We start from the raw sequence: 26809 nt of genomic DNA, 5'->3' as shown, positions 1-26809 counted from the left end.
TAAAAATTGTTGAATCCCGCCACTGATTGTAAGGTTAGTGTCCATGTTTTGCTGGCATATATTAGAAGAGCAAAAGAATAAGAACTACAAAAATAATCCATCTATTATTTATTATTATAAATCTATTATAAACAGTATATACGCCAGTGGTGGGATTCAAATATTTTTACTACCAGTTCTGTGGGTGTGGCTTGGTGACCGTGGCAGGGGAAGGTTACTGCAAAATCCTATTCCCTCCCCACCCCGCTAACCTACTTTCCAGCTCCGTTCTCTTGTGCAGGGCAACAAAAGAAGACCCAGCCAATCAGCTGGGACTCGGAAGGCAGAGAATAGATGGGGGCGGGAGCCATTCAGAGGTGGTATTTGCTGGTTCTCCGAACTACTTAAAATTTCCACTATCGGTTCTCCAGAACTGGTCAGAACCTGCTGAATACCACCTCTGGTCATAAGTCACCTTTGTCAGTGCTATTGTAACTTCAAACAGTCACTAAGTGAACCGTTATCAGTCAAGGACTACCTGTATATAGCATGAGAACTTTTACACACACACCCCCGTCCCTTTAGCGATAGGAAAAGTGGAGTTCCCAATTTTTTCAAGCCAGAGGTCTGCACCCACAGCCAGAAGTGTGAAAAATGGTCATAATTTACTTTTTCAGTGCCATTTCAGGTCTCTAAGTGAACTGTTCGTTGTAAGTCAAAGACTACATGTATATGAGAGCTGCTATTATTATTATTATTATTATTATTATTATTATTATTATTATTATTATTATTATTATTATTATTATTATTATTATTATTAGCACAGTCAGCCAGATGTTCAGACTGGGTTTGAACAGACATTCAGACATTTTTGTCTACCTATGGAATCCTTATCAAGGACCTGGGATAGGCCAATCTGGATGTTTGATGGTGTTACAGATATCGGTGCATTATATTATTATTATTATTATTATTATTATTATTATTATTATTATTATTATTATTATTATTATTATTATTATTATTATTATTATTATTATTATTATTATTATTATTTTCCCCTCCTGAAAGCCTTGGGAAAAGCAGAGTCCCCAATTCTATATCAAGTTAGAATAGGAATAGAGCTGGAAGGGACCTTGGAGGTCTTCTAGTCCAGCCCTGCTCAAGCAGGAGACCCTATCCTATACCATCTCAGATAAGCGACTGTGTCTGGTCAAGCCCGAGGTCTGCGCGCCCCTCACCCCCTCCTCTTTCCCCAGCGCTGGCTCCTCGCCCGCGCAAAGCCTCTTCAAAGCAGAGTTGTGTTTATCCAGGAAGCGACGTTTCTCGGCCCGAGCGAATCGTCTTCTCTCCGTAAAGGCCGGGGGTCGGTCAGACGGCTCGTTGGCTCGCTGGCTCCGGGTGGGCGCCGCACGTGCTCCGGCTGCCTGCCATTCGCCGCTGGAGGAACCCGCTGCCAGCCGACGTGAGGGCTTCCCTCAGCAGCTGCGCCTTATCCTAACGGGTGGCTTTTTTTTTCTTGCATAGGTTTCTCCCGCGCGTTCCACCCCCGCAACCCCTCTCCGTCCTAGCTGCCCTGCGATCATGGCCGGGGGCTTCCTGTGGATCTCGGCCGCCGTGCTAGCCTACTGCGCGGCCGGCACCCGAGCGCTGGAGCTGGGCGACTCTTCGCCGCGCCTGGCCGAGATCACCGCGCCGAGCCTGGCCGCCGCCGCCGCCTCCTCCTGGCCGAGCGCGGCTCCCGTGGCAGCCGAGGTAGAGGAAGGCTTCGGCGGTTCCAACGCTTCTCGACCGCCTCCGCCCGCTTACCCGATGTGCGCCGGCCGGCTGGAGATCAAGAAGACGTTCAAATACATCAACACGGTGATCGCTTGCCTGGTCTTCGTGCTGGGCATCATCGGCAACTCCACCTTGCTCCGGATCATCTACAAGAACAAATGCATGAGGAACGGCCCTAACATCCTCATCGCCAGCCTGGCGCTGGGGGACCTGCTGCTCATCCTCATCGACATTCCCATCAACTTGTACAAGGTAAGGCGGTGGTGGCAAGCTCAGATCCAAGAGGTTTTCCTTTCCTTTCCTTTTTATTGCAATACTAATAAGATAAACTTTGTTGTCACTTTTTTTCTTCTTCTGTGAACACACTGGCAACAGGTTAAAAAATGAAGTTCTGATGCCCGCTCTCAAAAATAAGTGTGTGTGTATGTATGTATGTGTATCTATCTATCTATCTATCTATCTATCTATCTATCTATCTATCTATCTATCTATCTATCTATCTGCCATCTAGGTTGCAGTCACTATCTATCTATCTATCTATCTATCTATCTATCTATCTATCTATCTTCTATCTATTATCTATCTATTATCCATCTGCATCATCTGTCTATCTATCTATCTATCTATCTATCTATCTATCTATCTATCTATCTATCATCTACCTACCTATAGAATAGAATAGAATAGAATTCTCTTTAAAAAAAAAAATTTTTTTTATTGAGTACAAGCATTAAAAACATTGAACGTGGTGGTCTTCTTTGACATACATTTCTGTCAGAACATTTTGCATTTAGAAAGATAAAGAACTTATGTATGTACATTTAAACTTGGTAGTTTTTAAATCTTTCTCATTACTCCTCAATGATGAGGTCAAATTCTTTATTGGCCAAGTGTGATTGGACACACAAGGAATTTGTCTTGGTGCAAATGCTCTCAGTGTACATAAAAGAAAAGATGCATTCATCAAGAGTCAAGAATCATTCGGTACAACACTTAATAATAGTCAAAAGCAATCAAATCATACTAGGAAACAGTCAATAAAAATCGTGAGGATAACAAGCAACAAGGTTGCAGTCACAAGGTTGCAGTCATACAGTCATAAGTGTGAGGAGATGAGTGAAAGGAAGGATGGGAGGAGTAATAGTAGTAGTAGTGCAGACTTTGTAAATAGTTGGACAGTGTTGAGGGAATTATTTGTTTAGCAGAGTGATGGCGTTTGGGGAAAAACTGTCCTTGTGTCTAGTTGTTCTGGTGTGCAGTGCCCTATAGCGTCGTTTTGAGGGTAGGAGTTTAAACAGTTTATGTCCAGGATGTGAGGGGTCTGTAAATATTTTCACAGCCTTCTTTTTGACTCGTGCAGTATACAGGTCCTTGATCAAAGGCCGGTTGGTAGTAATTGTTTTTTCTGCAGTCCTAATTATCCTCTGAAGTCTGTGTCTGTCTTGTTGGATTGCGGAACCCAACATACATGTACATACACACACACACACACACACACACACACACATACATATATAGCAATAGCACTTATATACCGCTTCACAATGCTATACAGCCCTCTCCAAGCGGTTTACAGAGTCAACCTCTTGCCCCCAACAATCTGGGTCCTCATTTTACCCACCTTGGGAGGATGAAAGGCTGAGTCAACCTTGAGCCAGTCAGGATCGAACTTCTGGCTGTGGGCAGAATTAGCGTGCAGTATTACATTCTAACCCGTGCATACACACACATATGCTATACAGTTAGTCCTCGACTTAACAATGGTTCATTTAGCGACCATTCATAGGTACAATGGCACTGAAAAAAGTGACTTATGACCGTTTTTCATAATTATGACCTTTGCAGCATCCCCCAATGATCAAGGGATCAAAATTCAGACTTCAAACCCACTTCGCAAATGTCTCACTTAACAGAAATGTTGGGCTCCACTGTGGCCATGTCCTGGAGAGAAGGAAATAAATTTCCAATAATCTTTTCTGTCATCCTCACCACTCTCTCTCTCACACACACAGCCTTCCTGTCTGAAATGGTAATGTCTCCAAACCAAACATTAATACAATACAACAGGATGCTTTCAATCATCCCTAGTCTATAGAAAGTGGTAAGGATAAGGGAAGGAAGATGGGATCTTCACATAAGATGCAGAAAATGCTGGCTCTGCTGTGCCCATTTCACTTATTATTTTCCTGAATAAGGCCCACCCTGTTGTACCATCTGCATACTTCACAAATATGGTTGGTAGCAAACCCTGCACAACAATCATGGGTCAGCATTGGTGAACAATAGTGGACTTTAGGACACAGCCCTGAGGAGAACCTGTGCTAAAGAACATGGTGTTAGAAATATTAGTCCCATCTCGCACATACTGGGGCCTATCAGTGAGAAAACCAAGAACCGAGTTGCACAAATAACAAGAATAATAATATTTCAAAGATGGAGTATTGAAGAACAGTATGAAATCCTTGGAAGTCTAAAGAAATAAGGACCAATAATGTAAAGTTTTCTTTCTGTAATGGGGATATTCAGTGTACATTACCAACTCTTGACTAATGTATCTTTTCTTTTGTGTATACTGAGAGTATTTACACCAAGACAAATTCCTTGTGTGTCCAATCACACTTGGCCAATAAAGTATTCTATTCTATTTTATTATCTCACATTTAAAATGCTACAAAGATTCCTTAGATAAACTATGGGAACTGCACATAAAAAGCCAAGTCTAGTCTACTCTAGTAAAAATTCTCTCTCGTATGGAAATTAGTTTCCAGGGTACAAAAGTCACGGGGCACGTTTTATATTAAGTTAATCTGGCCAACTGGAAAGTACCGAATGCATGATATTGTTTGGATTTGAGTCTTCTCAAGTTGCTTAATTACAATGTCCAGCATCTTTTCTCACCAGCTAGTTAAACTAACTAAGGCTATATAGGAGCTAGGATTCAGTCATATCTGGAGACACACAAATTCATCTAGTCTATGCCAAAGCCACCTTCCCCTAATGTGGTGCCTTTCAGGTTTTATGAGTATGCCTTTTTCTCTCCACCAGCATTTATAGATACTTCTCAGGCTGAGATTACTAGGGGAGCTATCAACTGAGACATCTATGAATCACTTACCTTGGAGGAATTTTAAGACAGATTTCCCTCCCTCCCTCCCTCCCTCCCTCCATCATTTGGCTGGTTGTAACTGATTCTGACTGCCTGTTTATTGCAGCCTTCCTATTTGTACTCTTTGTTCAGTTTTGAAAGATTGTAAATTTTCTTTTCCTTCAAGCTGCTGTTTTTTTTTTTGTCACAGCAAAATCTCAAAAAAAAACAAAACCCAATTCCCAACTCAAAAGGTGTATACAAGTGTGGGACAGCTTACAGTACTCCTAAAAATTCAAATTAGTAGTCATTTTAAACTAAGCTACATTCACTAGGAAACTGGTATTTCTTACTATTCAGTTTGAAGGCTTAGTTGACATCAGGGGGGTTTCAAAACTCTTAATCTTCTACTATCTCTTGCTCCCCTCTAGATAAGTTTATTTGCTATCAGTTGCTCCTATCTCCTCCTATCTCTGTGACTTCTGCATTTTGCCTTTAACAGCCTCTTATCTGTTTATCAAAGCCCTCCCCCCCCCTCTCCCATAATAGATTCATGTCTTCAGCAAAGTTTGTCTGGAATTAATGAGGTTTTTTTTCTGTGTGGCTGTTGCCAAATATTCCCTATCCTGTACCTACTAGTGATTATGCCTGTGTTCCATTTTTCTTCATGTCTGTCCATTGCTGGATTTTGATTTTTGGATTAGTTTGTGACAGTGTATTTCAGTCTAGGGCGCAAGGTGATATTTTATGCAAATATATGAGGGAATGCAAATTAAGAGTACATTTGCTGAAGCAGCTCTCGGCCAAATGAGCCATTGGCTGCTCTTCCTGAAAAGTTAAATAAGTGGCAGTTGTTTATTTCTTGTGGATTAGAAGGCATGCAATTACAAAATACCACATGTTGCAATGCTAGCTTGCATCTTGTATTTAATTACATTCTTGCTAAAAACCTTCATAAAGTGATAGATTAATAAGAGCAATAGCACTTAGACTTATATACTGCTTCCCAGGGCTTTACAAGCCCACTCTAAGTGATTTACAGCAGTTGTTGCCAACCGGTGGGCTGCAGTCCACTGGTGGTCCATGAGAAAATTTTGGTGGTCTGCAGAGAAATGTCACTCCCAGAGCATCCCTCCAAAGCAATTAATCCAGGCTGCGCGGGAACACAAGGCTCGAGTATCAAACTTCTTTGCCTTTTGCAAAGAACCGCAGTTTCTCAGATGGCTTTTATCTTCCCAGGGACTTTTACATATATTTAGAGTAATGTCACTGTTCTCTTTTTTTTAATTTTTCTTATACCTCCCCCAAGCATTTATAAAAATTTGGGTTTGTTTGCTTTTCCTGACATATTTATATAGCCTATGACGTGAATACAGTACAGGTGCTCCTTGACTTACAACCATTCATTTAAGGAGCTTTCAAAGTTACAGTGGCATTTTCAAAAGTGACATATGACCAGTTTTCATACTTACCACCATTGCAGCATCTCCATGATCACATGGCCAAAATTCAGGCACATGGCAATTGGCATATATTTGTGACAGTTCCACTGTCCCAGGGCTGGCTTCTGACAATGTCAATGACGGAAGCTGGATTCATTTGAATGACCGTGTGATTCGCTTTAAAAACTCCAGTGATTTGTTTAACAAGTGTGGGAAAAAGGGGGCAAAACTCACTTAACAGCTTCCTTGCTCAGCAACATAAATTTTGGGCTTCATTGTGGTCATAATTCAAGGACTACCTGTACACAAAGATAGATCAGCATGCGATCTAATTACTTTGTGCAGTTTTGGAAACCCAACTGAAGGGAAACTGGTGTGGGCTATACCAGTGGTCCCCAACCTTTTTTGTACCAGGGACCGGTTTGCCCGTTCACCCCCACCCCACCCCGCCCGCCCGCTTCAATCCACAGTGTCCCGTTCTGCCTGCCTGCCTGCCTGCCTTAGTTTCTGGTTGTTTGGGAGCAGCTTCGCTGAGAATAATAACTATTCGCTCTTTTACTCAGCCGAAGCTGTTCGATTCAACCATTAACGAAGGCAGGCAGGCAGGCTGAACGGAGCACTGGGTTGAATCCCAGCGCACGGGCGGGCGGGCGGGCGGGCGGGTGGGGTGGGGAGAAACGGGCGCTTGGCGACAGGAAAAGCCCCCTGCTTCTTTGAAGCAGTTTCTTCCTGTGCTGGTGGAGGAGCGAGAGAGAGACTGAGAGAGCTGACCCAGAGAAAGGACAGGCTTCGGTTGCTTCCTCCCTCCCCTTCTTTCATTTGTGTCCTTGATCCCTGATCCCAGCAGCATTCACCGAAGGTGAAGAAAGCCGCCATTTTTTTAAAAAAATTCTTTGCGGCCCGGTAGAGAGTGCTCCACGGCCCGGTGCAGTCCGCGCTGCCCGTGGTTGGGACCCTGGGCTATACCCAGGGGTGGGATTCTACTGGTTCGGACCGGTTCTATAGACCTGGTTGTTATGATTCTATGCAGTTCAGAGAACCAGCAAATCGTGCCCCTGGCTGGCCCCGCCCCTCCCCGCCAGTCAGTCCTTATCATGCATGCGCAACATTGTGTGCATGCCCGACATCGCTGACTGCGTTTTTCCCCACTCAGTCACTCTAGTCTATAAGGTATTTCTTTTTGTTTCCCTCCTGATGATCAGCTGTTCCTATGATCAGCTGTGCCGGGATTCCCCTCACTTACTTACTGCTTCGCCCGGGGGGCTTCCCTGAGGTGCAGAAGGCCCCAAAACGGAGCACAGGGGGGTGCTGTGTGCCCCCCATGCTCCATTTTTTTTCCTTCCTGAGCCCCAGGGAACCCTTCTGGGAGCAGAAACAACCCCCCCAGGAGGCTTCTCTGAGGCCCAGAAGGCCCAAAAAACAGGGAGGGGGGGTTGTGACCAAAAAAGAAGAAGCCATGCCCACCCAGTCATAGGGCCATTCCCAGACAGCCACGCCCACAGAACCGGTTGTTTCAAAATTTGAATCCCATCCCTGGCTATACCAGTGTACTGTATGGCATAAGCCAATCTATCAGAACCCAAAAACATCAGGTGATTATTGAGTCCTTTAGGACTGTATGATACTTCAGACTGAACTTTAAAAAAATGGTGTTTCAGAGCAACTGGACAGTGAACATGATATTTGTCTGCAAATATTTAAAGCAGTTAGGATGCTTTCTGGCATAACATATAGTAGAAGCTAGCTGCATGGTTTGTGATAAGCAGCGGTTGCTTTAAAAAGTTGCAGAAAAGTTTGTTCACATTCCTTTATGCTTTGAATCCTAATATATTTTAGCAACGTCAGGATCTCTGTGACCACACCTTTGATATTTGTCATCTCTGTTTGCTAAGTCCAAACATCCTCTCTCTGTTGATTCTATCGGGAGGATAAGGATGTTACGACTGAAAAGTACTATTAATATATTTTCTCAAGCCATTACGTTCTACCTGATCTTTGGTTCATCTTGTTTGATCATTAATCTAATTCACACTTGGATCCTGAAGATAGGCTTACCTCATTTTATCCTCTTTTTATTAAGGCTTCGGGTCTTAAAAAAGTTTTCCCCAATTTGATGTCCTTCAAAGGCATTCAGGGTCAACTTCTATAATCTCCAGTTCGCATAGGAGAGGAGAAATAGGGATTTGCAGTACAAAACAACTGAAGGATGCTGGTTTGGGGGGGGAGAAATGATATCATGAACTGGAATTAATTTATATCCTCACCTTTATAATTTCTTTTTAAATAAATAACTCAAGGTGGCATGCTTACCCAATATTCCTTCTTCCTCCCAGTTTCCCCAAATAACAACCCTGTGACATGAGTTGGGCTGAGAAAGAGTGACTGGTCCAAGGTCATCCAGCTACCTTTCATGCTTGAGATGGAACTAGAACTCAATCTCCTGATTTCGTGGCCAGCATTTTAACCACAATATCAAACTGGTTTGCTAATTAATCATTGTTAATATTTATATCATTCAGTTGGTATCAAGTCTTCTTTGAAATTGCTCTATCTTCACCAGGTGTACATAGAATAGAACAGAACAGAACAGAACAGAACAGAACAGAATAGAATAGAATAGAATAGAATAGAATAGAATAGAATAGAATTCTTTATTGGCCAAGTGTGATTGGACACACAAGGAATTTGTCTTGGTGCAAATGCTCTCAGTATACATAAAAGAAAAGATACATTCATCAAGTCAAGAATCATAAGGTACAGCACTTAATGATAGTCATAGGGTGCAATAAGCAATCAAATCATACCAGGAAACAGTCAATATAAATCGTAAGGATACAAACAACAAAGTTACAGTCATACAGTCACAAGTGGGAGAGGATGGGTAATAAGGAATGGTGAGAAGATTAACAGTAATAGTAGTAATCATAGCAATCAATCAGCAACCGTTGTAATCCCAGTTAAAATTAATCAGTTATATTGACATAGAGGTAAATAAGAGGCCCACTTCACATGTATAGCATAATTGAAGACTATCCTTCAAAATTATTATTTGAATCTACAATATTCACAATAATACTCCATCACCATCCATCAAAGCAGCCCTTTCAGCTTCCTGGGGAAAAATGATGTCACCACTTTAAGATTTATATCATCTTTAATCTTTGTGCAAGGTCCAAAGAAAATCTTCCTCTATAGTCCTTGAGATATACACAGCTGTACACAGTACTCAAGTGTCCAAGTCACATAGATCTTCCAAAGCATATCCAAAAGGACAATTTAGACAACCAGGCAAGTCCTGAAATCAAAACATAGGTAGCACTCTATTAGAACAAGTTACCATAGAGTATATTTAAGTTGTAATTGTTCTCTTACAGAATCTAAAACGTTAAAAGATCTCCACCCATCTGCAAATATAGTTAGTACTAGGTACTATGCAATATTTCAGATATGAAGGGGGAAAGCTACTTGGAGCACATTAAGAACTCATGTTGCATCTGCTGGCAACTCTACAAAGCAGTTGTAAGTGGGAGTAATGGAACCATATCCCATGCTGCAATAGATTACTAGGAAATGTTTAACTAAAAAAGTCGGTGCCAAATATTGCATGGTTGTCCTTGCATGCTCCCTATCAGTCTTTCCTTTCAGACACAAAGCATTTCACTACATAGCTTGAGTTGGGTCTATGCCAACTCGCCGCAGAAGAAGCGTTACACCAATATCGAAGAAATAGTGGAGTAGAATCATTAAAGAAAGGAAGCCAAAGGAGGGACAAAATGAATTGTGAATGACCAAAATTAAAATCTGTTTTTCATTATTTCATACAATTAAATTGAATTTCCTGCAGTGAGTAGGCCTGTGGCGAGTTGGCCATGGCAAGTTCTACCACGGTGACTTGGCTGTGGTGAATTGGTTATGACAAGTTGACCGTAGCGAGTTGGCCATGGCGAATTGGCTGTGGCCAGGGGTGGGATTCAGTTTTTTAAACAACCGGTTCTGTGGGCGTGGCTTAGTTGGTGGGTGTGGCTTGGTGGTGATGTGACCGGGTGGACATGGCTTGGTGGTCATGTTATTGGCTGGGCATGGCCAACTCAATATCACTCACATCAAGGCACGCATCTCCTCGCCTGGCCTCTCACGACTGTGGGGATGCTGCAACAGTCATAAGTGTGAAAAATGGTCATAAGTCATTTTTTTCAGTGCCATTGTAACTTTGAATGGTCACTCCACACAAGCAAAGTACCAGCAAAGGAGGGGAAAAAACTCCAGAGATGTTCCTGAGACAGGAAGTCTAGTCCTGTCAAGAATGTAATAAGGGTTAACGGAGAGGCAGTTTCTGTAAGCAACAGCAGAATGTTTCCTTCCTGCCTTCCTTACAGGATTAGGCCAGTAAATTCTTCTAACAACTGGTTCTCCGAACTGCTTAGAATGTTAACAACCGGTTCTAGTGAATAGGTACGAACCTGTAGAATCCTACCCCTGGCTGCAGCAAGTTGTCCTATTCTAGCCTGAGTTAGCACTACTCATCGTTGGTTGCAGAACATCCCTCAGCCCTTGGGATCATTATGGAATTTTGCTGGTGTTGGGAAGCCAGATCTTTGTATCAGCAGAAAAAGAATCCATCGATGGAGAATTAAAAGCTGTGTTTATTTCTGCCAAAACTCAGAACTTAGGACTGGCTTTCCAGAATCAATCCCGCCTCCATCTTCCTCTTTCTTAATGAAGAGCCATCTGAGAATGCCTTTATATTGTTTTTCAAAAGCTAAAGGAGGAAGTTAAGTACACTGGGCCAATGCACTTTCCTTCCATAGCAACGGATAACCTCATATTGGTAGATGCAGATGTCTTCCAAAACATTATGAATTTTTTCCCACCATCCAATTTGTGATAGACATAGTGAGATGAATGTAAATCTCAGTGACAGTTGTATGAATAGATCTCTCCAGATTAAGCCTAATACCTGCATGATATTTTGCATTCCAAAAGAATAATTCTAAGCATCTGGTGCTCTTTTAAGGAAAAATATAGTAACTTCTAGATTTCAAAAATGATTTCTTTATTTTCAGATACCTAAGTTAAGCTTCCAAGAATTGGCGATTTTTAGCTTAAGATTAGCTTAGCATGTGTTTTCTTTCTGTTCTAAAGTTTGGAATGCTTAGCACATAAACCACATCTTTTTGTCTCCACAGCTTCATGCAGAAAAATGGCCTTTTGGAGTTGAACTATGTAAATTATTCCCCTTCTTTCAAAAGACGTCTGTTGGCATCATAGTGTTAAGTCTATGTGCTCTCAGTATTGATAGGTGAGAAAACAATTCTTCTTGTTTTTCTTAAATGATATGAGTATTGTAAGTGAAATATTAGACACAGAATATGTGGATGCACACCAAAAAAGAGACCTTAAGAAATAAATGGGTGTGTGGAATTAAAAAAGGAAGAGATAATCCTCCGTATTAAGTTGAAGAATTAACAAACATGAGAATGGAATATGCATAGACTTCCTAATCTTCTCATTTTCTCCCTGGAGATTGAACCTTTCTACAAATGCTGTTTGTTTGGAAAATAAGCTTTGAGAAATTACTTGAATAGAAGTCACACAAAAATAAAGATCCCAAAAGTAAATAGGAGATTTAAAAAATTAATAAAACCTAAATAAGAATATCGGTGGTGCATTCTTCCCTTCCATTTATTTCACTAACCACCACATAAATATTTGTAACTTCGAGCATTAGACTTGGAGATTAATGCTATTATCAATTTAAGTAATTTCAACCCTTTTTTAAATAAAGATATTTTTTACCAACTATAGAACTACTACCGAGGAAAGACTGAGGAGATTTGAAAAGCTTTTGCTAATCGGAGCACCACTGACAAACTGGAAGTTGTCGTGCCCCAGCTCAAAGTAGTAGGGAGCATTGCAGAGGGGGCCTTGCTCATTTCAATCTAATGAAAGCAATCCATGTGAAAAAAGCATACAGTAAACAATTAATCACAGAGATGGTATTTTTATGGTACATTTTATGTTGTGCGTGAAGTATATCCTGATTTCAGTATTCCATATTATAGAGCCAGTTTGATTCTCTCCCTAACTGCTTTCCTGATCCCTTAATTGTCCTTCCAAGTTATTGGTATACAATTCCCAGGCTTTATGGACCTCATGGCCATGCCCGAGCTCTCTGATCACCCCAGTTATAGAGTTGGAGATAAAGGGGAGCATCAGGATAGGTAAAGGAATTGTTCAGAGCCTGCTAGGATTTAACAATGGACAGCTTGGATTAGCAAAATTACTTTCATGTCTCTCTCAAAGCTCTGTGCCTTCTTCAGCTACTGCTGCAGTAATAGGATATTCTTCTGCTACTTCAGCAATAGTGGAAGTTCAAAATTCCATGAATGGAGAATAAAGTACAGTTCTTTTCTGTTTAGTATTACCTCTTCCCATACCTGAGCACAACCTTGGCCTAGGGAAAAACCCAAAACCCAAGGGTTTGATGTGGGTTGCATTGTGACATGATAAAGTTGAACTAAACCTCGATTTTTTAAAAAAAGGAAGAACCAAAAGTTGATGGTCCCTCACATCAGTCAAAAAGAACAAAATATATGTACATAAATGGAAGATGGCCTGATGTTTTTATGTTTTGTTTGTGTATGTTTGTTTTAAAAACCAATAAAAATTTATATATATAAAAAAAGAACAAAATGTTACCCTGACATATTATAGCACCATGATGGCGAACCTATGGCATGGTGCCGGAAGTGGCACACAAAGCCATCTCTGTCAGCACATGAGCTGTCGCCCCAGCTCAGTTCCGCTGCGCATGTGCATGTGCCTCCCACCAGCCAGCTGATTGTCGGATATTTTCTGCGCAGGGGTCGGGGTGGGATTCAAATTTTTAACAACCAGTTCTATAGGCGTGGCTTAGGTGGTGGGTGTGGCTTAGTGGTCATGTTATTGGCTGGGCGTGGCCAACTCAACATTGCTCACATCGAGGCACGCATCTCCTTGCCTAGCCTCTCATGACTGTGGGGATGCTGCAACAGTCGTAAGTGTGAAAAATGGCCATAAGTCATTTTTTTCAGTGCCATTGTAACTTTGAATGGTCATTCCACACAAGCAAAGTACCAGCAAAGGAGGGGAAAAAACTCCAGAGACGTTCCTGAGACAGGAAGTCTAGTCCTGCCAAGAATGTAATAAGGGTTAAGGGAGAGGCAGTTTCTGTAAGCAACACAAGAATGTTTCCTTCCTGCCACCCTTACAGGATTAGGCCAGTAATTTCTTCTAACAACCGGTTCTCCAAACTTCTTAGAATGTTAACAACTGGTTCTAGAGAATAGGTGTGAACTGGTGGAATCCCACCCCTGCGCAGGGGGTGGGGCGCATGCAGGAGACGCATGCACATGAGCAGGGGGCAGGGGGGTTGCACGTGCATGCAGAGGGGGGTGAGAGAACGGGGGGGTTGCATTATGGGTGCAGGCACGCAGACATGCACACTTTTCGGCACACTATGACGAAAAGGTTAGCCTTTATGAGCAGTGGGCAATCTGCCATCCTACAGATATTTTTGAATTCCGTCTGCTGTCATCTTTCACCATTGTCCATGCTGACTAGAATTCATGGAATGGGAATTCACCAATATCTGAAGATATAGATCTTCCAACTAATGGTTCTTCCCAAATGATCTGGTTTATTGTTTATCTGCCACATATAGTTTAATCAGTGGCCCAGAATTATAGCATTTCTGGTGCAAAATATCCACAGAGCACTACACTAAGAAAGGTTCTGCCTAAACTGACCAAGGTTCTCTTTTTTTATATATTTAGGTATCGAGCTGTTGCTTCATGGAGCCGTATCAAAGGAATTGGGGTACCAAAATGGACAGCAATTGAAATTGTTTTGATCTGGGTTGTGTCCTTTGTTTTAGCTATTCCTGAAGCTATTGGCTTTGATATCGTTAGTATACCATACAAAGGGGAGAAGTTGTCTACTTGTTTACTTAATCCACATCAAGAATCATCTTTTATGAAGGTAATACGCGATCATCTATTTCTGTAATGAAATATTAGTGCCGTGTAATTTTTAGGATTTGGTTGCAAATAAATATTTTGATTAGTCCTGGAAGAAGACGTGACTGTTTTAAATAGTTGGAGTCATATGCTACATTTGGACTTCCACGTGCTTTAAGTCAGTTTTTTGGAATCAAATTGAAAACATGTAGTCCCCATTGCCTGAACTGAATTTATTTATTTAAAATGTTTATATTCTTCCGTTCAAATAAGAAAAATGTCTGAAGGGATTCAAAGACATTAGACATGTAATAATACATTAATTCCATGCATATTAGTAAATAAGAGAAATTGTGGTTTTCCAAATTTGTAAGCATAACTCTTTTTTAAATCTCAGATTTCATCTTGAAAATGTAAAATCCAATTTGTTCACTTTGTTTAAAGCAGCCCAGTTCTTTCCATTTAAAAGTATTCTGCTGTCCCCTCAATATTTTTGGGTTTAAAGAGGGAAAACACATCAAGGAATCCCTCAGAATTTGTGATTATCCTCACTGGGCCTTTATCAAATCCCCCCAAAAAAGACCCAACAAGATCTCCTCCATTACAGACAAAGAAGAGAACAACAAACATAGCCATGTCAATCATTCCATACGTGGCAGAGGTAGCTGAAAAGCTCAGGAGGATTTTCAACCAACACAACATATATTTACACTTTAAACCCAAGAATAGACTAAGGCAGAAGCTTGTCCATCCCAAAGATTAAACCCCCAGATACAAACAATGTGATATATGCAATACAATGCAGTGAGACATGTGCAGATCTGTACATTGGTAAAACAAAACAATCATCTAACAATAGATCTACTGGTTTTCTTAGCACTGATCCCTTGGCATTCAGTGTTTTGTCAATTGTTAACTTGCATATATCCTTTACCGCCAATTACAAAACAATGTCTTAACGCTTCTGATTTTTTTTCTCTTCCCCCTCTCCCTTCTCTCAGTTTTACCAGGTAGCTAAAGACTGGTGGATTTTTAGCTTTTATTTCTGTTTTCCACTGCTAATCACTGCTCTTTTCTATACTTTGATGACCTGTGAGATGTTAAGAAAGAAGAGTGGGATGCAGATAGCATTAAATGACCACCTGAAACAGGTAAAAACAGAAATGAAATCTCTGTCTTATTCAAAAGGTGTATTATACTGGTATCATGGGTATAGTTTCAAACACAAAGTTAAAACTTAAATAAAATACATTTTTAATAAAGTTTCCTTCCCAAATTTCCTATAGAACCATTGCCATTTTCTATAACAATACAAAATAAACAGGCTTGATTTACAGAGGTAAGGTATGAAAACTAAAATAAAATATGGCAAGGATAGACAAAGAAGATAGTGAAAAAAAAGTTGAGGGACAGTTTCTTTGTTTTCAATGGAGAATTTAGTGCCATAACAGCTTTGCTTTTCTAGATGTAATCCACTTCTGTTGTCTAGGCCAGGGGTGTCAAATTTGATTTTATTGAGGCCCACATCAGGGTTGTGTTTGGGGGGCCGTATGTGTGTGTGTGGCCATTGTTGTGGCCAGGGTGGGCATGGCCATCTTGACATCGCCCACCTGGGCTCCATTTTCAGCCATGATAGCTTCCTGAAACCCTCTACCAGAGAAAACGGAACTCAGGGAGACCACATGCAGCCGACTATCTTGCCTTTAGAAATGGAAGATGCAAGATAAAAAAAAGTTGTAGCTGTTCTCACCCAAACCTGGTTCCCAGAGAGCAAACACAAGACAAAGGTACCAGCACAACCTTTTAATGTTTCATGTACGAAGCCTGTTTCTTCACAGATAAATGGCTTTTTCCAACTAATTAGCTCTGATAAGGAAGAGCCTTGCCAAGTTTTTGCATGGCTGCCAAGAACAACAGATAAGGTTCCTAAACAATAAATCAAAAGAGTCTCCAAACACCAACTCAGATATTCTAACATCCACCAGGCTCGAGGATCAAACTTCTTTGCCTTCTGCAAAGAACTCCGGTTTCTCAGCTGGCTTTTATCTTCTAAGGGAGGGGCCATTACCTTGCAGCCTTACTCTCGAGTCGCCTGTGCTGCTGCAGCTGCTCTTTCCTTCGAGCAGCCCTGCACGCGCACACACTGGGCACGGGCTCCTTGGGTGCCTCTTCATCATTGCTGCCAGCCTCCACAATCTCCAAAGACAGCATCCCACTCCCTGATGGTCCTGGTCCCATCCCTGCATCACACGCAGGCCCCTCATCTGAGTCCTCGCTCTTTGAGACTTCAGCTGTCCACATCTGCTGCTGGCGAACCACAACAGTAACTCTGGAATAAGCTCTGGAATAAGATCCCATACCCTTCTGAAATCTGGGAGAGATGAGATGTTTATTCCATCCTACAAATGACAGAAAACCTGTTTATAGGCAACAATTGCTCAGTTACTTATTATTTGTGTCCTGGGGCTACACCAAGTACAAAATACTTGAATAAGACATCTGCAATGCATCTTAGTGCAAGTGTAGCATGCTTTCTCAAAGTGTTAAAAGGAACCCCCCCCCCCACACACACACACAAACACACACACTTTGACTTGCATAGTTAAAGGAACCACTTCTGCTAGCCAAGCCAAGTCAAGCCATTATGAGATTAGCCACATAACTATGGAGCCGAAGACAAGCTTGAAAGCAATTGCGCAAATCCTAAGGATGCAGTCTTCTCCTACTTAAAGGGTGCATAGTCCTTTGTTGTTGTGTTTCACCGGCAGCAGGTGCAGATGGCTGAGGTCTCTGAGAGCGAGGACTCGGATGAGGGCCTGCATGTGATGCAGGGATGGGGCCAGGACTATTAAAGAGTGGAGTGCTGCCTTTGGAGCTTGTGGAGTCTGGCAGCAGTGACAAAGAGGACCCCGGGGTACCTGTGCTGAGTGCACGTGCGCGCAGGGCTGCTCGAAGAAAAGAGCAGCTGAAGTCGCACAGGCGACGCGGGAGTAAGGTTGCAATGTGATGGCTCCTCCCACAAGGGATAAAAGCCAGCCTTCGGGGTTGGCTTCTTTGCAGGAAGCAAAGAAGTTATTTCAACTCCAAGTTCTCGTGGAAGTCCTGTCTGCTCTGATTCGTGTTTAGAGATTTTTGGTTTGGAATATTTCTCTACAGTTAATCTTGTATTCTTGGCAGCCTTTTGTAACCTAGAAAGGGCTTGCTCGTATCTGGGACAATTAGTTTTAATGACTCTTTGCTGTGAATGAACAGAATTCACAGAGACACATTAAAAAGTTTTGCTTTTATATATACTTTGTGTTTATTTGATTTGAACAAGGCTTGGGTCAGAACATTTGTAAATATATTTTGTGAAGAGTCCCTTTCAAAGGGTTTGCACAGCCCCCATAGTGGCTCAATAGTAACTATATATCACTGAAGTATTCTAATGAAACCTGGAATTGCAGAAAGTCTACCCAGTGGGTAGCAGTTACAATTAATTCTTTTTGCTGATTCAATTAAAATCATTTTAAGTAAGTTAAAAACAATTTATTACACAAATACATTTTTGTACTGAGTTGGGGAAGAAGTGGAAAACTGTTCGTTCTCCACTTTCCACCACCACGGTTCCTTTGTATATACTTCCTAGTAGCTTTTCCTACCATTAATTTGGAAGTAGCATTCCAATAGATGGAATGTTGATGCACGTGGAGTAGAGAAATAGCCAGGGGTAAATTATGTGAAAGCCTATTTATTTGGAATGGGTATGTTTAAATGACAGAAATGACATACGTTCTATGCATGTCGGCACATTTTACATACTGAAATGTGGACGGACTTTGCATGGAGCCATATAAGAATGGTAAAACAACATTGTGATTTCAGTATTCATCCTTAAGGATACAGGCAATCCTTGACTAACAACCACATCTGAGCCCAAATTTTCTGTAGCTAAGTGAGACGTTTGTTAAGTGAATTTTGCCCCATTTTACAACCTTTCTTGCCACCTTTGTTAAACGACAGGGTTGTTGAGCAAATCTGGCTTCCCCATTGACTTTGCTTGTCAGAAGGTTGGAGAAGGGGATCGCATGCAATTGTCATAAATATGAGTCAGTTGCCAAGCATCTGAATTTTGATCAGGTGACCCTGGGAATGCCACAATAGTCGTATGAGTGAAAAGCTGTCATAAGTTACCTTTTATCATTGCCATTATAACTTTGAATGGTTACTAAATGAGCTGTTGAGGACTACCTGCATTTGTAACAAACCAGTACCATTAATAGCCATTAATATAGCCTATCTATTTACTTTTATTCCCAATTGTGTGTTTGTTTGTTTTCAGAGACGTGAAGTAGCCAAAACAGTGTTCTGCTTAGTGGTTGTTTTCGCCCTGTGCTGGCTGCCTCTTTACCTCAGTAGCATATTGAAGTTTGCTCTCTATGATCCACACAGCCCAAACAGGTGTGATCTTTTGAGGTAAGACTGTTACAGCTTGAAATGAAGATGCAGAGCCAGATTTTGTGCTCTATCAGCCATATGCAATCAGTGGAAAAACATGCAGGATTCTCAACGGGACTGAAGTTCTGTCAAAAATAAGTTATATTAATTTTGTGTTAAAATCTGACTTTAGAAAAAAAAGTATTTTCTCTCAAATCAAGGTTTAGTTTACTTTATTGTCATTGGACCTCGAACAACGAAATTAAATACCATCTTCAGTGTACATTATGACTATGAAAATAAACACAAACACACATCCTTCACATTCTATACATTGAATTGAACCCTTGATATTGCATTAATATTGCACTATACAGTAGAATACAGTACAGTTACTGTCCTGGGATAGAAGCTGTTTTTCAGCCTATTTGTCCTTTATTATCCTGTGCCGTCTGCCAGATGGTAATAGTTCAAAAAAAGGGTTCCCAGGATGAGATGGATCTTTGAGAATGTTTTGAACTTTCTTAAGGCAGTGGGAGCTATAAAGCTCTTCCAAAGAGGGGAGAGGGCAACCAATGATCTTCTGGGCAATGACGTTAACCCTCTGGAGTACTGTCCTTTCTGCCACTGTGCAATTGAAAGGAAAATGCTTTTGAAAAAGCAGGACAAAAAAAAAAAATCAGCGTAGCATCATATTGAATGTCAATAGTTCCATGTGTAATCCCTGTTTTCTATAGGAGGTACATCTTTATGGTTTTAGCTGGTCTTAAATTCCCATCTGTTCTCCTAAAGAGGATATGATATATAATAATTCCAATAAACTACTATTGCTCCCTACTCAATCTGGGACATCATATATACTTGTTAATATTTCATTCCAGAATTAGTGGTCAGATCTTGCCAATGCTATAAAGAACCATCTGGAAGATATACACAGATGCAGTTGATTCCCAGAAAATTCCTGAATAATAATCACAAGGATATAACTTTTTAAATAAGGTTGAGACAGTAGGAATGCAATGTGTTTTTGCATGAAAGACTGGAAAACCCTTCTCCCACGGATTTCCTTAAAGACAACTGAATGCTTTAAGAACTTTTAGGAATTATGAATCCCGTTACTTATTCAGTGGAGGAATGCACCTTGGAGCTCTCAAGATAGTATCTTCTGAGAGGTAGTTTCCCTAAATGTTTTCTCTCCATTGATAAACTGGTTACGTACTGATCCATACATTTACTTTCAAGAATCAGTTTTCTTTCAAACAGGTAGAATTCATTCAGATGATTGCTTAAAAGATAGCCATTTACATTTACTTTTTCTGATGCTGCTTTCCCACCGAAGCAATTCCTAACAAAACCTTTCTGTTTTGCCTGCACATGCAAAAGGTCACAACACTTCACCCATCATCTTACCAATTTTGACCTTTCCCTACTTGTTATTTTACAACGGAGTCACAATTTACTTGCTGTGTTTCATGATCAAGGGAGTATTTGGGTTTCTAGACTTGTTCCCCCCAAAACCTACTATATCTGTCTGACAACATTATGTTGCCTCGGTCATCTTGTAATCCTTATTATAATAAACCTTCAATCTTTTGGGTTTTGGCACAGTTTTTTGCTGGTGATGAACTACATTGGAATCAACATGGCCTCTTTAAATTCCTGCATCAACCCAATTGCTCTGTATTTGGTGAGCAAAAGGTTCAAAAACTGCTTTAAGGTAAGATTTGTTTATTAAATCTTATTACAAATGACGCTAAATGGCCATCAGATGTTGAAACCTCTTGCTGAAGAAATTAAATTCTGTTTTTAAAACATGCAAAAGGCCATTTTTCAGGGACAAGCAGTCACATTAACTGAAAGGAAAAGCTTTCTTTCAGGAGAAATGTTCTTTGAAATTAGGCAATCTAGAGAATTGGATCATTCACCAGAGTGAAACAGTGAATTATAGAGGGCAAGAATAGGGAAAAGCTGATAATAATAATAGATAATAAATGAGAAGCTTCCTAAGTTCTTCAGAATTCACATGTATGCGGAATATTTCCAATACCCATTGAAACGTTATCTTTTCTAAGTTTAAATAATTGTTCATTCATAGTCCAAGGAAAGTCCTAGCTGTTTCCATACACCGTAGTTTACAGGACATTGTCCACAATATTGTCCAAAATAAGGATGAAATGGATGCTGTACTATTGATTGATAATGAGTTTTATTATTTTAACTGGAAACTGGGATAATTTGTGATTTCCTTGCCTAATGGACAAAGTTTGGCACAAAGATCAAGTTGGCTATGGGTAAGCCAAAGGAAATTGAATTATTCCGTTCAGGAAGTAGCTTTCTGTAGAGGAGGTACAGATTGCTAAGAACGAACTTATTTATATCCCAATAGAAAACCAAAATATCCAGAGTTTCTTTGAATGAAGTTGGAAAAGAAGGAAAGATAACTAGGTAGAATAATTTCCTCTCGTTCCTCTTGGATTACCCTCAGTAGAAAATAGAATAAAGCAAAAGGAATTTATTAAATGTACTATTTTCTTGTTGTTGCTATTAATCTAAAACTTTATTACAGGTTTGAATATGACAAAATAATACCTCTAGTCCTTCCCTAACTGAACAATATCAACATTTAGAAGTTCAGAGTCACATTTATAATGTTTTTCTGTGTAGAAACAGTGCTTTGGATTATAACCAGTCACTGCAGGGAAAGGTCTAAATGTGAACCTTTTTGATTATGAGTCTGTTTGTATGGAAAATACAAAAATGTTGTACAAAAATGACAGACACAGGGTTCAGTAAAACAGTTTTTCCTCAATACACCTATATACATACATACATACATACATACATACATACATACATACATACATACATACATAAATAACCATAAAATTTTGTCCTTTTCAGGGCAATACTTTATTATTTTGGTGAATGTTATTAAATATTACATGTAAAAAAGATAAAAACTAACTCAAACTGTAAAAAACCCAAAAGGATAAAAAGGGAAATTAAGAAGAGAAAAAAAATGAAAGAAAAAGAAAAATATAGTGAAGAAAAAGAAATATATAAAGAAACAACTTCCTCCTTCATCACAAGTATAAACAATATTGGTAACCAATGAGAGGCTCACAAAAATGACACAGGAATATAGAGTTCATGTAGGGCAGGCTATCTGTGTGAAGGGCTGTGAGAAATGAAAATCCCTCACGGGAGCTCAGAAAGAGATGTCTCTGTCAGAACTTTTGCTGTTCAAAGTTTAAACTTTAAAGTTAAAGTTTAAACGTAGCTGTAAAAAGATTCTGGAAAGAATATGCATCATCTCCTCTCTTTCATAATCAAATGGGCATGAAGATTTTTGTAGCTGGACAGGGTGGGTGGGAAGATATTTTTTTATTGCTTGCTTAGTTACTTGACCCCTTGGAATTTTTAGGTTCTGGTTTCTGTGAAAGAACCGTCAATAATGGTTCTGTATTTTACAGCAGAGGTCCCTGACCCCCGGTCTGTGGACTGGCACCGGTCCATGGCATGTTAGCAACCGGTCCGTGCAAACAAGCAAAGCCCCATCCATGGAATGCAGACAGCATGCTTTATTTATTTATTTGTTTGTTTATTTATTTATTTTTGTCAATTGCTTACATGATAATAGATATAAGTAAAAACATAATTATGAATACATGGATACATATAAGAAAAATAAAAAAATAAAAGAAACAATAGGACAGGGATGGTAGGCACGTTGGTGCACTTATGCACGCCCCCTACAGACCTCTTAGGAAAGGGGTGAGGTCAATAGTAGACAGTCTAAGGTTAAAGTTTTGAGGGTTTGGGGAAAAAACCATAGAGTCAGGTAGAGTATTCCAGACATTGACCACTCTGTTGCTGAAGTTGTATTTCCTGCAATCAAGTTTGGTGTGATTAACCTTGAGTTTGTATCTATTGTTTGCTCTTGTGTTGTTATGGTTGAAGCTGAAGTATTCATTGACAGGTAGGACATTGCAATGTATGATTTTATATATACGATTCTTAGATCGGACCGAAGGCGGCGTAGTTCTAGGTTTTCTAGGTCTAGAATTTTGAGTCTGGTGGCATAAGGTATTCTGCAATGAGTAGAGGAGTGGAGAACTCTTCCTGTGAAATATTTCTGGACTTTCTCAACTGTGTTAATATCAGATACATAATGTGGGTTCCAGACTGATGACCTGTATTCAAGTATTGGTCTAGCAAATGTTTTGTACGCTCTAGTTATTAGTATAATTTTACCAGAGAAAAAGCTACATAAGATTAGGTTAGCAACTCTTAACGCCTTTTTGGCTATGTAGTTACAGTACCCCCTCCTGTTTGCGGAAAAACCTCTCCATGGAACTGGTCCCTAGGGCCCAAAATGTTGGGGGGGCGCTGTTTTAGAGCACTGGGCAAATGTATAAATGCATGTACAAACAGCCTTTCTAATTGAGAATCTTTCTGCTTTTCAGTCATGCCTTTGTTGCTGGTGTCATTCCAAAGACATGCTATCCCTGGAGGAGAAACAGTCCTGCTTAAAGTTCAGAGCAAACGACCACGGATATGACAATTTCCGCTCCAGTAACAAGTACAGCTCATCTTAAGCAAGAAAGCTTGGACTCAGCTATTGTGGGATGTTGCCAGACTGTAAAGAAGAGGACAGTTAAGCTGAAGACAACAGATTCTGCATAGTAGAGGAAATTGAGCTATCTGGGAAGGAAGTTTGAGATTTTCACAGAAATCTAAATATTTACTGAGCCCACTGATCTTAACCATGCCCAGTGTTCCTAATCATTTGAGTCAATGTTGCTGGACGGAAGGGATTTAGGGAGGAACTACAGTTCTTTAAGCACTTAAATACTTCAAAACAATCATTGCCAAATCATTCTCAAATCCTGTACATGAAATAATTGTATTCACCAAGGAGCCCAATTAATAATCCTTAATATAGAATTGTACAAAATTGTATGTTTTGGGCAATATCACCCATCTATATTATTTTTTTAAAAAGTTTTACTTGCCTGTAAAATTCACAGGTAAGATATAAGTGTAAAATATTATTCCACCTGATCCAGGACATCATGGATCATGGTGGTATAAAATAAAATCGGTAAGAATTTTTTCCATAGTAACGAAGAGTCACAATCAGTCTTAAAGCAATTTAATTTTTTTTCCAAAAGTAAACTTCATCTGGAGTGATAAATGAACTTTTTAAAGGCTGGAAAAGTGGTCGTTAGCCATTAATATCTGGATCATCTTCAGCTCTACTTAGGGTTTTAGGGATAATCTTGCACTGCTTGTGATCCCCAATGGTGTACATGGCCCTTCATCAGAGACCCAGGACCGGCTTTTAGGCCCTACTTTACCCAAGCAGTACTCGTGTCACAAGCTGTGCAGGACCAAGCAATGAAAAAACAGGCAGTATTAGTATGGCATGAGTGCAACACATGATACCAGCTTTAGAATTAATATACTGTAAATACCAGGATTTTATTTTATTCATACTGGGGAAAAACGTTTCTAGATCTTACAATAAATGTGTGCATAAAGTTCCAGAAGCAGGAAAGACAATAGAATAAGTTTTCAGTTAAGTTTTCACTTACCTTGCATTTTCCCAGTGCTGGTCAAACTGATCTAACTATGCAAAATAATAACCAGTGATGTAAAATTAAAACAATTGTACAAACATGCTTAATTTATGCAAAGTACAGATTTTTTCCCCCTCTCATCACATTTAAACAGTAGGCACATAGAATTTCATTCTCTCTCCCTTTTTACCAGGTAGCATTATCAAGATTTCAAATCTTTGTTCCCCTGACATAGAAAAATACTTAGGTCTCTTTCTGTAGATTTCTATAGTGTAGAGCAAGCACATCGGTCACAGGAATTAACTACCATCGGTATTAGTCTGTCATATGTAGAAACATGAACAGACCTGCATTCAAAAGGAAGACAGGGATTCCCTCCTATATTTTTTTTTCCTCTTCTTCTCTAAATCTATCTTGAAAAGGCAGTACGAAATTCCTTACTTTTTTTGGCCCTCCTGATCTTTTAAACTGGCTGTAGATCTGGTAGTATCCCTCACTTTTCTTTATGGAACATTTAATTGCATCTGTGTAAATATTTCATGAAAGCTATAATAATAAACAGTAAAATCTGGGCTGGTCCCACTATTGATACCATTCATTACTCAGAGAGATAAATACAGTGTATACTCTGCTCCACAAATAGTGGAGTTTTTGTGTTAATACTGCGAGTTAACACAGACTTAAACTTAATATCAGTATTAAATAATATTGCTCTTAAGTTATCAGAAGGGATGTATAAATAACCACTCCAACCTGTTGTCCTGCAGTCCAGAAAATCTAGAAGAGAATAGATTATTAAAGGCTTCCCTGAAAGGTCTTCAGGTTAACATGGTGGCAGGATCCACTATCATTAATGAACTTGGTAGAGTGAGGTATGACTCGGGGGATTATATCTGTAGTGTTCTTAAGGGCAGCCAATTCTTTCTTTCATGAAGAAGCAAAAAGATTATGACTTTATATTCAGACACAAAATGTCTTGGACCAGTCTCATGTTATGCATGGAAAAGGGAAAATAGGCCAAAATTTTTTTTTTTTTAAATGCATTTGCTCATGCCTCAATTTTTGAGATTAGATACCTGTAGTGTAGGATTTACTTCTAAATAAACAAACACAGATTTGCATTGTGAGGGAAAGTTCACCTGGAGCTTCTCCATATATCAGGAGATACTCCAAAAGCTGATCTTTTCCTGCAAGAGGCTACCTTGTTATAGCATCAACCACTTCACTTGGACCCAGTGGTGAAATTCAAACTTTTTTTACTGTCGGTTCTGTGGATGCGTATGGAGCGTTCTAAAATAGGCAATTTTAAGCTTGAAAACTTACTGTCAGCACTGGTGAGTAAAACAGCTGAGGCGTGGTAATCCTATCAGCTGAGCTACAAACAAAGGAAATATAGGACAGGAAAGAGTGGGTGCGGGTGGGCGGGGCCAACTGCTGACTGGGGCTACCAGATTGCTAGAACTGGTGCAAACCGGCAGCAATACCACCACTGCTTGGACCCCATTTTAAAGTGACAAAATGTGACATGATTATTGTCTTCTGTTTACCGATGACTATTTTCAAAAGTTCTGTTTTACATATTAATTCATGGGTGCACAACCTTGGGCCCTCTAGTTTTTTAGTCTATTAAGTCCTTGATCCAAATCTTAACTAATCAAATTATCCAATAAGTAATTAGATAGTAAGAGTTTTAGTTTTGATCAAAAATGTTAATATGAAATGATAAAGCTAAAACATAAATGGGCAAAGGTCCTAGATGTCGTTTAGGCAATGTGAAGTCACGTTCTCAAACTTTGAGATGAAAGTATTTATACAGGGGGTAAAGCTGGTGTTGATCCTGGGCTTAACTCTGACAATTGTTCAGTATGTTTAATTTCCATTAATCTGTTCAGTATTACTGCTATTGGTTATAGCACTACAGTACTGTACACATATCATTGTAGTTCTTTTTATAATATACATTGTATAGCTGCATTTTTACATTGTATTGCTGTATTTTTACAATGCACTATGTTATGGTTCAAATCTGTTAAAAAAAATTATGTAGAAAACAGTTTTTGTAGTTTGTGACTTGTGATTATCCAGTGCAGCGGTTTTACACATTTCCTTTTATGTAAGAATTTGGCTAAATGTGAAATAGAATTTAGTTAGGTTTATATAGCAGAACCAGAGGATTTGCGCTCCCTAATTTTTAGCCATTTGTTCATACTAAATATATATGTATATATTTCATTTTTCCCAATATTTTTAATTGCAAAATATGTCTTTTTTCTATCATTAAAACTTTGTAGTAATATGAACTGTGAGGTTTAGATAACAATAGAATGAATGCGTGTGTAGAAATTGGAATTTCTAGACTTTCAAAGGTTTTTTTTATCCTGCCTTATTTTTATAAATAAAGTAGATGATCTATAATTTTTTTAAGAGAACTCTTTTATACAGAGTTTCTCCTTTCCTTACAACTGCACCCCTAGTTGTGCAATGTCCAATTGCTGTAGATAGGGAAGGGATGTGTGGGAAGAGATT

The 26809-nt window shown here is 39.7% G+C and overlaps 1 protein-coding gene across 1 annotated transcript; it reads left to right on the top strand.

The window, feature by feature from the left end:
* Positions 1-1315: 1315 nt before the first annotated feature.
* On the top strand, positions 1316-26336 carry EDNRB (endothelin receptor type B). The gene is made up of 7 exons (XM_026668951.2): positions 1316-2013; positions 11475-11587; positions 14103-14307; positions 15287-15436; positions 18607-18740; positions 20310-20418; positions 23168-26336. The coding sequence occupies exons 1-7, from the start codon at positions 1567-1569 to the stop codon at positions 23297-23299; spliced, it is 1290 nt and encodes a 429-aa protein (XP_026524736.1). The 5' UTR covers positions 1316-1566; the 3' UTR covers positions 23300-26336.
* The last annotated feature ends 473 nt before the right edge of the window (positions 26337-26809 follow it).

This window comes from Notechis scutatus, chromosome 5 (genome assembly GCF_049901735.1).
Source record: "Notechis scutatus isolate UNSWTSFEM ecotype Mainland chromosome 5, rNotScu1.2, whole genome shotgun sequence".
In the NCBI taxonomy this organism is placed as follows: Eukaryota; Metazoa; Chordata; class Lepidosauria; order Squamata; family Elapidae; genus Notechis; species Notechis scutatus.
The sequence above is the reverse complement of the archived record's forward strand: the minus strand, read 5'-3'. Positions and strand labels throughout refer to the sequence as shown.